This window comes from Mustela lutreola, chromosome 10 (genome assembly GCF_030435805.1).
Source record: "Mustela lutreola isolate mMusLut2 chromosome 10, mMusLut2.pri, whole genome shotgun sequence".
NCBI classification, from domain to species: Eukaryota; Metazoa; Chordata; class Mammalia; order Carnivora; family Mustelidae; genus Mustela; species Mustela lutreola.
In genome coordinates this window covers 6,103,165-6,114,000 of record NC_081299.1, presented here as the reverse complement: position 1 = coordinate 6,114,000, position 10,836 = coordinate 6,103,165, and the positions used below count along the sequence as shown (strand labels likewise).

The following is a 10,836-nucleotide window of genomic DNA, read 5'->3' as shown; positions in this document are numbered from 1 at the left end:
GGCTGGCGAATGTCTTCTGCACTGATACGTGTGGTTCTGGTTCATTCATTCTATACTACTCTACTACCTCGATGATTACGGAATGTGATCCCATTCGCAGACATTTAAGATGTTTCCCGTATGTTTCAACCACAAGTAATTCTGATGAAAACATTTTTGTTTCTGATGCACACACGCAAGCTTCTCTAGGGTCAGTACCTACGAGTGGGATTTCTGGGTCATAGGCATAAACATGTTCCATTTAATAGATATCACCAGACTGCTTTCAGAGCATGGGTTCCCGTGGACAGTTCTACCAACAGATGATGAGGACGGTCCCTCGTCCTGAGCCGTGCTTGGTACTGTCAGACTTTTCGAGGTTCGTGCCTGACTGGGGGTGTGAGACGGCATCTTGCTGTGGTTTCCATTTTCGTTACCTTAATTACTAGTGAGAGCGAGTGCTTTCATGCGTTTACTGGCATTCCCATTTCCTGCCCTGTAAATTGTCAGCTTGTCCCTGTTCATGATTTTTCTCATAGGCTGCTAGTCCTTTTCCTCCTGCTTTTTAGGAATTATTTTCCGTGGTCTGGATTCCTTCCTTCGGCCCATCGTCCCCAAGCACCATTAGACGTCAGCTACTCTTCTCTGATACTTGGGGTTTCCTGCAGAGGACAAGTCCTCATGGAGCCTTTGTCTTCCCAGCGAACACCTGTCCTTCTGTCCCCTGCATTTTCTGGACACTGCTCATAGCTATAGACTTAATTAGATCCAGGCTCAAAAAAAAAAAAAAAAATTCTCCTTTGCAGCCCATTTCATTGGCACAGCTGTGTAGTCCAAGAAGCACAGAATGTTAGCTTATTTCACCCGGAGTGATATTAACACTGCTAAGTATCTCCAAAGGTGACCTGCCCAGCCCATCTGTTGGACAAAGACCTTCTCTACCTGCCACCTTCAGGTGCTGGGAGCCGATGAGGGTCATCACCTGCGTCCACCGCTCCACTGTGGCTGCAAAACGAATCCTTTTGAATTTACAAGCTGGAACCGCTCCAGGAGGACCTTCCATTCACCAACTGTAGAGGGTTGAATGGTGCCCCCCCCCAAAAGATACATCCACCCAGAGACTGAGACTGTGACCTTATCTGAAAAAAAAGATCTTTGCAGATGCCGTTAAGGATTTTGTAGGTTAATGAAGGATTCTGAGATGAAATCGTCCTGGATTGTCGGGTGGGCCCTAAAGCTGATGGCGAGTGTTGTGAGAGACAGACAGAGGGACACAGACACAGAGGGAAGAGAAGGTGATGTGAAGCCGGAGGCAGAGATCAGAGGCGCGAAGCCTCGGGCAGGGGCTCCTGGAGACGCTAGAGTTGGCAGAAGCAGGGAAGGGCTCTCTGGTAGAGACCAGAAGGGACCTTGGCCCTGCCAATGCCTTGAGTTTAGATTTATGGTTTCTGGAACTATGGGGAAAAAATACATTTCTGTTCGTTCAAGCCAGGCCGCTTGTGGTCATTATCTACAGCAGTCCGGAACCCACGACGAGATTTCTCCGAGATAGAATTTGGACAGAAAAGGCAAGACAAACACTTGCTTCTTCCCCTCTGTTTGTCAACTTACAGAATAACAAACGGTTCCTCTAGCAACCTCCAAAATTGACCAATGGGTTTTCTTTCATTTTTTAGCACCATATGAGCTCCTATATTTTCTATATATTTGGTATGTTTTGGTCCATTGAGTTTTAGTCTTTCTCTGATATTTTTTTCCGCACTTAGTTTGTCCCAAGAGCCCATTCCAGAAGGCCGCTGCATCTTTTGGGCATGACTTCAGTAGTCTTAGGTAAATTTCTTGTTTTCTGGCCTAAAATGATATCCCAGACACATCCTGTATATCCTTGCCTCAGATCTGGAAGCCGCATCTCTCCAGGGAGCCATGGTTCCCCCATATGCGAAAGAGAGAAACCACTGTCCAGGCCCAAGGTGTCCACTGATGCCCCTGCTTGTGGTTGTCTCCAGGCCTGAGAAGTACACAGGGTTGTAAAGCACAGCCCCCTTAGAAAAGATTTTATCGACTCAACACTGATTATTTCCAATTCGAATTTACGATTACAACATTTTTACTTAGATTTCTCGATTTTATATTTGGATCTCTGTTTTATTATCCTGAAATTATTGTTACTGAGGGCAGAAACCTAACTATTTCTGTACACATAGTAACATAGTGTAGCAATTACACCCACGTGAGTACACACGCAGCTTCAAAGTAACAATACTACTACTGACCAGATACTGACAAGATTCCTGAGTGCCATTTGGATTTCTTTGCAGCCCTTCTTGTCCTTAGGACATACCTACCCCATTAGGTGTGATGGTAAAATCACCATGTTTAAAGATAACCCAGAGGGGAAAGAAATAAATTAAAAATTTTTTAATAAATTAAATTTTAAAAATAAAAAATAAAAATGACTCAGAGGGGGCACCCGCCTGGTTCAGTCAGCGGAGCATGCAGCTCTCGATCTCGGGCATGAGTTCAAGCCCCACGTTAGGTGTAGAGATCACTTAAAAATAAAATCTTTAAAAGAAATAAACCCGGGGCACCTGGGTGGCTCATTCTGTTAAGCATCTGCCTTTGGTTCAGGTCATGATGTCAGGGTCCTGGAATCGAGTCCCACATCCGAGCTCAGTAGGGAGTCTGCTTCTCCCTCCAACCCTTCTCCCTCTGTCTCTGTCTCACTCTCTCAGATAAATAAATAAAATCTTTTAAAAAATAAAATTAATTAAATAACTTGGAAAAAGTTCTCTGTGTATGCTACCAACTCAATGTATTTGATCATTTTACTATGTTTTCACATCTTAAATATTCTGGATTTAAAAAGATGTTTAAAATTTAGTTTTGTTTTAGGGGCACCTGGGTGGCTCAGTGGGTTAAAGCCTCTGCCTTCGGCTCAGGTCATGATCCCAGGGTCCTGGGATCGAGCCCCGCATTGGGCTCTCTGCTCAGCGGGGAGCCTGCTTCCTCCCCTCTCTCTCTGCCTGCCTCTCTGCCTACTTGTGGTCTCTGTCTGTCAAATGAATAAATAAAATCTTTAAAAAAAATAGTAAAATAAAATAAAATTTAGTTTTGTTTTATAACGATGTAAAATGGAAGGTTCCAAGCTTAAAACTACCGAACAGGACGCCCTCAGAGAAGCCCAACTTCCAGCCCCATCCCCCACTCTTCTTCTGCCTCCCCTTTCAGATAACCATTCTTTTTTTTTTTTTTTTTAAGATTTTATTTATTTATTTGACAGAGAGAAATCACAAGTAGATGGAGAGGCAGGCAGAGAGAGAGAGGGAAGCAGGCTCTCTGCTGAGCAGAGAGCCCGATGCGGGACTCGATCCCAGGACCCTGAGATCATGACCTGAGCCGAAGGCAGCGGCCTAATCCACTGAGCCACCCAGGCGCCCTCAGATAACCATTCTAATTAATTTTCGGTTCCTTCTCCCCTCGTTTTGGAGCACAAACAGCCATGACCCCTGTCCCTGCCGGCTCGCAGTGCCCCGAGCCTGCCCACTGGGCTCCCCATGTGAAATCCTTCAATGCAGGCCGAGCACCAGTGCCTCTGAGGAGGTCACAAACCGTGGTACTCCAGGGAGAGGGTGATGGCTTAGGTCAATGTCTGTCCTGCTCATGGAGCTTGAGTGCCCACCGTAGAAACCATCCCTCCTGCCCCATCTCTGCACCCCAGGCCTCAGCCCCATGCCTGGCACGCGGCAGGTGCTTTAGGAAGCTTGGATAAATGAAAAGGAAGACTTCTTCTTCTTCTTTTTTTTTTCTTAAGATTTTATTTATTTATTTGAGAGAGAGAATGCACACAAGCAGGGGGGAGGGCAGAGGGAGAGGCAGGCTCCCTGCTGAGCAGGAGCCCCATGCGGGACAGATTCCAGGACCCTGAGATCATGGCCTGAGCTGAAGGCAGACGCTTAACGACTGAGCCGCCCAGGCATCCTGAAAGGGAAGACTTCTGTAGCTAAAACAGCTTGGATACCAAAGACCTAGCTTCAGATCCTGGCTCCACCGTCTTCTACCCTGGAAATGGTGGGCGCGTCACCCGGCTGTCCCCCATCTTGGCTTCCGTTTCAATAAACTGGGGGAAATGCAGCTTCTCTGAGGACGGGCCCCGAGCGGTGAATGAAGTCAGAGGTGATGGATGACAGCGTGGGGGAACAAAGCCAGTAAAGAGCAGACAAAGGAACTGGGAAGAACATGGTGGGGGGCTGGGCCGGAGAGGGGGGAAGCGAAGCGGCCGGTGGCGAGAAAGGGCCTCCGTCAGAAACGTGCATCGGTGCACTCAGACCATGGCGATCATGGCGGTGACCGATTGTGACCGTGAGCCGCAGAACTGGACCTTGAACCCGGCTCTAGTGACAAGGCCCAGCCACCATCTGACCCACGAGGATGAGACGTGCAGGGAGGTCCTCTCTGCTCTCCTGCCCTCTCCTCCTGGTCTGTCCTGCGAGCCCGGGGGTCCTACTCCTCTGTTCTTCCTTTGCTCGCCCAGCCCGGCCCAGGCTCCAGACCTCGCCACCAGCAAGTTGCAAGGTAAGACTCTCTTTCCTTCTTCCTAAACTTGGTTCTGGAACCCTTCCCACCTCGATCCCTGTCCCATCCCCGGTGTCCCTGGGCGGAGGACAAAGAAGGCATATTTGAAGTGGTACAGAAGAAACAGAAAAGAGAAATTTTCAAATGACCAATTCCCAAAGACATTTTATTTCACCTAAATCCCACAGGGCAGTCCGGGCTGCTTTGTAATTTACACAGATCAACACGCATGATTCGATAGGAAGATACTTAGGGCTCCATTTCCTTTACATTTCTATTCCAATCAATTCCCATTGGTGTCTTCTAACAAACCCCTTCTCATACCCTTAAACCACCGCATTTCCGCTCAGGGACAGTGGTTTACACAGTCTTACAGAAACGGGAACAGGAGCCTCGGGGAGGCTGCAATCCCGGCACCGGATTTCTCGGAGGAGCCGGGGTGGGGGAGGAGCCGGGCAGGGCGTGGGCTCAGAGGAGGGCCCTTTTGTCCTGCACACCTTCCGCTTCAAGCTCGCCATCTCTAGAATTTGTCTTTCTTGTTCCTCTTTTCAGTAAGTCTTCTCGAGAATTCGAACCATTTGTTGAGCTTTTTTATGTAAAGCTGGAACTCCTAGATTATACACTATGAAAAGAAGAGTTCGTGTGGGAAGGTCAGAAGTTTGGTGGTCCTTGTGGGACAGCCAGACACATTCCCCACACCTGTACTAAAGGCGGGGATTTTAGGTTCCTTAGAATGCCCTCCATGTCCTGTCCCACCAGCTTCAAGCACCTTCCCGCTTTCTGAATTTAGGCGTGGAAGCTGCCTTAATCCAAGGGCTGACACATCGGTGGTGGTTCTGCCGCTGGACCTTGGTTTCTCGTGCGATGCTCAGTAGCCCTTACCTTAAGGGGACATGCATGTTTTCTAATAAATGAATTGCAAGACATCTATATTTGGTCATTATCTTGCTTTTGTAATCTTGCTTCTTTGCCAGGTCATTTCTTATTGCTGGGGTGACCATATTAACCCAGTGGGGATGGGTTCAATGGAACTAGGAGGCATCAGGTGCGTGACACAACCGGGCTGGCCAGAGACCAGCGCTGCTACCTAGAAGGCTGGGTCTGAGGGCAGGGGGAGCAAAATGGTGCTCAGTTCTCTTAGCAGCAAAGGGAGGCTGTCGCTCCGGTCCCCTGACTGCAAGTGGGGGACGAGGTCTTCTTCTTATCTCCTGGGAGCTGAAGTAATAACCCTAATCGGTGAGTCTCAGAAGGGTGGGCACAGAGGACACCCAGGTGAACTGCAGCATGGGGCATCTGGGTCGGAGAGGCGGAAATCTAGACCATCTCTGTGTTTCCTCCTGAGGGTGAATTGAAGCGACACTCCCCCCCCCCCTTGTGGAAGGAGCATTTGGGGTGTGGCATAGGGGAAACTATGCAATCTGTACCTGTCTACTGCAAGAGCCATGGGACATTTCATCAGGGAAAAGGGAACATGGCAGGATTAGAACAAGGAGGTAGATCAGGGGGTCTGTGTCCCTTCAGCCAGGCTGCTAGCATTTGGACCTAGTTAAGAGGATGTCGTCCTTTGGGGAAGGAATTGGTACTGTTATTATGGTATATAATGTAATACGGGGAAATGATCATTATGACAGGTGTCCTTTTTCCTCTGTTGGTATTGCTGGAGGAGCAAACAAATGCAAGAGGAAATAATCAATTAGCCAGGAAGGAAGGATGGGGAGAGAATCACAAATGGGCCTTTGTTGATGGGGAGGCGGGGAGCCTGTCTGGAGATTTAAAGGTTTTGAAAGATATGTATAATCAGTGGGGGTCATACTGAGTGGGCAATATTGACTGGAATCAATTCTATCGTATTCGAGGATGTTAAGGTCTCAGGAATGTTTAGCAGAAACAGACTGTAAAGACAATGAATTCAGGGAATGTGTATAGCTCACCCTAATTTTACAGAGAAACGGGCAAAATAAAGATGGGGAAATTGCAGAATATCTGCATTCTTGCAACCACATTAATAAGGTGAGCCAAGAAGCCTGACCCAGTGTGTTAGAGGGTCCCGGGGAGGCTGGACTGGTCATACCTACTTCCAGCACCCTGGTGTCTGGGGCATGATCCCCAAGAAAATGTAGTAAACAATACATGCTCTAGTTAACACCACCTTGAGGAGATGTGTGGAAATTGGGGATGGGCTTGCCTGCACTCTTATGGGAGCGTCAGGATGTTGTTAAGCATCTTGCTCTCCTACTGGGTGTCTCTGGCCAAGACCAAGTAGGTAATAAATCATGTAACTGTCCATCCTCGTGGTCTCCTCTGTTCTACTCACTGGCATCACTGCCTGGACTGGGAAGATGAGCCACCTCCTTTGCCCACACATCCGCTGTACGGATTGGCCCATCTGAGCCTCCTGCCCTTTAGATGACTGTCCCTCCCCTACTATTGCCAGAAGACAGGCATCCACCCAGAGAAGGAAGAAAACAGGACTCAAAGAATCGCAAAGGATAAATAAGAGTTGATCTTACGTAGGTGAGGGAAATTCATGAGGTTGGTTTCCACCACTCTGTTGTTCAGGGGCTGGATGCTCCGGTAGTCATTGTGGAGGGTCTTGTTGTGGTGATCCAATATGGAGTTTTCTAGCTTCCAAATCTACAGGCCACATGAAGTGGATTATGGAGGGGAAGAGGTACTGGGTGGTTTTAAGGAGCATAGTTTATTGGGTTTATTTCTATAACCCTGATAAAGTGAGTATGAGAAGATCTCAAGTTCTGCTCCATGGCAACAGAGCATCCACCCACCCACCCAGCCACCCCGCCATCCACCCAGCCACTCATTCATTCTTCCAACCATCTCTTGGTCACCAGTAGAAAGGAGAAAAAGAAGCAAATAGATTTGTGGGTGGGTATCTTTGAATAGGGTTCTTTCCACCTTTTCCTGCATTGGGGAAATGGAAATTTAAAGAAAAAGATCTACTTGTTCCTGAGGAAGAACATGACCCAGAAGGAAATGCCAGCTTTTCCTCTGCCACCTCAGTTACGTTTGTCCTTTCCCTAAGGCAACAAATATTTACTGTGCACCCATGCTATGCTGGGGAACCAAAGGTGGCTGACACAGCTCTTCTCCTCAAAGGACTGCAGGCCGGCTAGCATATTAAAGAGCTAACAATGTCAGCTCTCCATCAAGGGCCTAGAACGTTACCTGGAGGGAGCATCCGCTCAGCAAATGTTTGCCTTCGCGATGCAGCCCTTCTTCTCTGACCCGGGTCAGGTCCCAGTCCTTTGGCTGCATCCAAGGTCCCAGGGTTCCCTGGATTCCCTGATGCCTCAACTTGCCCATCTCTGTCCAAGCACTAGTAAGGTCACCCAGGCCAGGAGGGGTGAGGCAGAGCAGTCCCGGGGCAGGAAAGCAGCTGGGAGCCCGGGTGCTGGCACTAAGGTGAGAGGTAGTGAAGCGCTCTCGTCAGGCAGGCAGTCAGAAGGGGACCTGCGGAGGCAGGGCGGGGGCCTTACCTGTGCTCTGGAGAGCGGCACGTGATGGGCCAGCACAAACCAGTGGACGTTCTCAGTGCAGGGAGGAGTGGTGAGTGACCCATTGTAGCTGTAGTAGTGCTGGATGTCCCCGGGGAGCATGTGCAGAATGTCAAGGTCACTCAGAACCGTGCTTTGTCCTAACAGAGGGGACAAAGGATAAAGGAATGTGAGGGGCCACTGGTGCCCCTTGGGGGACAGCTCAGGCTCAGACCGCCCCAAGTTTGAATCTTCTGAGTCACCGGAACACAGAGGCTGATCGTTTGAAGCATTTCCCCAGTCTGCTGCTTCCTAGAAGGGGGTAAGAGCAAACACTCTGGGGAGAGACCCACTCAGATACCTCCTCCTGGCTGTCACCTCCTCCTGGCTGTCACCCTCAAGGGAATGTTCAATAGGATTCCTACAAGGATAAGGGGGGAGGGGTGTGCTTATAAAGTCTGGTCATTGAACTTGAGCTTGGAAAGTCCTCGTGAGCCTAACTGTCATCACAACTGTTGGGCAGAAGATATGCTTTATGTTAAATGAGAGAAGAGAATTATGACTGCTAGGGGCTTCCGGATAAGAAATCTCAAAAAAGAACAAAATGTCTTGGTTTTGGCTCACTTAGAAATGAGTGGATAGAGACCTGGGTGGCTCAGTCAGTTAAGGATCTGCCTTTGTCTCAGGTCATGATCCGGGGGTCCTGGGATGGAGCCCCGCATCCGGGCTCCCTGCTCAGCAGGAAGTCTGCTTCTCCTCTGCCCTTCCCCCTTCTTGTGCTCTCTCTTTCTCAAATGAATAAATCTAAAAGAAAGAAAGAAGGGAGGGAGGAAGGAAGGAAGAAAAAAAAAGAAAGAAAGAAATGGCTGTATAGAGATGAGAAAGGCAGACTCAGAACCAAGTGGGGGTTCAGGCACCTGGTCCTGAGCATTTCCTGCCATGGTTCCCGAGAAACCAGGCTCAGCCCCCGGGGGTGGGGGCTCGCGTGGGGAGAGGAGTTTCCACAGGGTGTCCGGAGACTCCCAGCTCAAGTACCCATCACTGCATCTCGAGAATCCCTCTTCCATTCATGTCATGATTCTGAGCTCCTGAGCTCAGCATGACACCAACGAAGAAACACAGAGTTGAGTTGAATTTTTTTGCTTTCCCAAAAATGCACTTTGCATTCTTTTGATGGCAAAGAGGTTACAGCTTTTACGTAGACATAAATAGACTCGCTAAACCAAGGTGTCAGAGTCTGGTAGTGGAAAATCCCATGAATAGGCTAAAAAAAAATTCTAAATTTTAGTGTTATTGGAAGAGCTTCCAGATACAACCTTCTAAAGGGCTCTCGAGCGTAGATTTAGCTTCATCCCTGTAATATAGTTAAGTGAGTCAAGAATTCCAGGACCATGGTGCAGCCACTAGGGAAAGCAATGTGATGGCAGCTTTAAGAATTAACCCTTGAGGGGCGCCTGGGTGGCTCAGTGGGTTAAGCCGCTGCCTTCGGCTCAGGTCATGATCTCAGGGTCCTGGGATCGAGTCCCGCATCGGGCTCTCTGCTCAGCAGAGAGCCTGCTTCCCTCTCTCTCTCTGCCTGCCTCTCCATCTACTTGTGATTTCTCTCTGTCAAATAAATAAATAAAATCTTTAAAAAAAAAAAAAAAGAATTAACCCTTGAATTACCATATGACCCAGCAATCCTGCTTCTCAGCTTGCACACAAGAGGACTGAAATCAGGGAGGTGAAAACAGTAAGACGCGCTGACGGTTTGGATGTGAGGGATAATGGAAAGTGGAAAACCGAGAATGATTCTGGGAGGGGCGCCTGGCTGGCTCAGTTTGTAGAACACGCAACTCTTGATCTCAGGGTCATGAGTTCAAACCCCACACTGGGGGTGGAGGCCACTTTAAAAGGAATTTTTTTAAGTTAAAAAAAGAAACAAACAAACAGGGATCCTGGGGTATGGGGCTTCAACAGTGGGATGGCTTATGATGCTCTTTGCTGAGATGAGGAAGTCAGTTTAGGGACGAGCCTGGGGGCTGGGTGGTAGGGAAGGTTCGGGCCATATTAAATTTTAGATCTGCAGGGCAGTATCAAGCAAGCTGTTGGATAGAGGAATCCAGAGTTGAGAGGGAGGCCAGTGCGGCGAGCAGTATTGACCAGAAGCATCATTTATTGAATTGGAAAAGGAAATGGCTCTGCATCAGTTCGTAGAAACGGAAGGTCTAAGGTCCATGCATTCAAGGAGACGCCTCAGACCACAGGCCTGTGGTTTCTCCTGCTGGCCTTGCTGAGGGTCCGCAAAATAGCCAGCTGGTTCTTGCATCTGCTTTGCCTCCCCTGCCCCGTGGTCCTGTCACTGCATGGAGGACCTCAGATTTTAGGAGTCCACAGCGCAGAGAGGGCAACAGAGGCCATGGGACGGAATGAGGCCCCCTGGAGAAGGCCGAGCCGGCGCCCCCCACTGTGAGAGCAGGAGCAGAAAGAGAGCGCAGCTGGGGGTGAGCCGGAGAGTGGGCAGGAGAGCGAGGTGGGATGGATCGTGGTCTCCAGGTCAACCAAGAGAAAAGAGAAGTGGCCAGGAGATCTAACAGGGCTGACCTTAAAGGGACGGTGGCTGTCAGGGTCAGCCGAGGGTGAGTGAGAAAACGGAACAGGACTACGAGGCAACACATTCAAGGGCGCGTCGGAGTAGGAAGGAAGAGGGGAGGACAGCAAGGGGCCGGCTGGGTCCGTGAGACTCGTGGGGTGTTAGCAAGGGGCCGGCTGGGTCCGTGAGACTCGTGGGGTGTTAGCAAGGGGCCGGCTGGGT

General features: G+C 49.3%; 1 protein-coding gene across 1 annotated transcript in view; it reads right to left on the bottom strand.

Annotated features, from left to right (window-relative positions):
• Nucleotides 1–603: 603 nt before the first annotated feature.
• Nucleotides 604–10,836, bottom strand: part of CA6 (carbonic anhydrase 6) — a 30,445-nt gene continuing 20,212 nt past the window's right edge. Inside the window, exons 7-10 of the mRNA XM_059137382.1 lie at nucleotides 8,046–8,203; nucleotides 7,062–7,185; nucleotides 922–984; nucleotides 604–641 (exon numbers count right to left, since the gene is read on the bottom strand). Of these exons, the coding sequence (XP_058993365.1) occupies nucleotides 604–641; nucleotides 922–984; nucleotides 7,062–7,185; nucleotides 8,046–8,203 (383 nt within the window). The remainder of the gene's footprint in view (nucleotides 642–921; nucleotides 985–7,061; nucleotides 7,186–8,045; nucleotides 8,204–10,836) is intronic.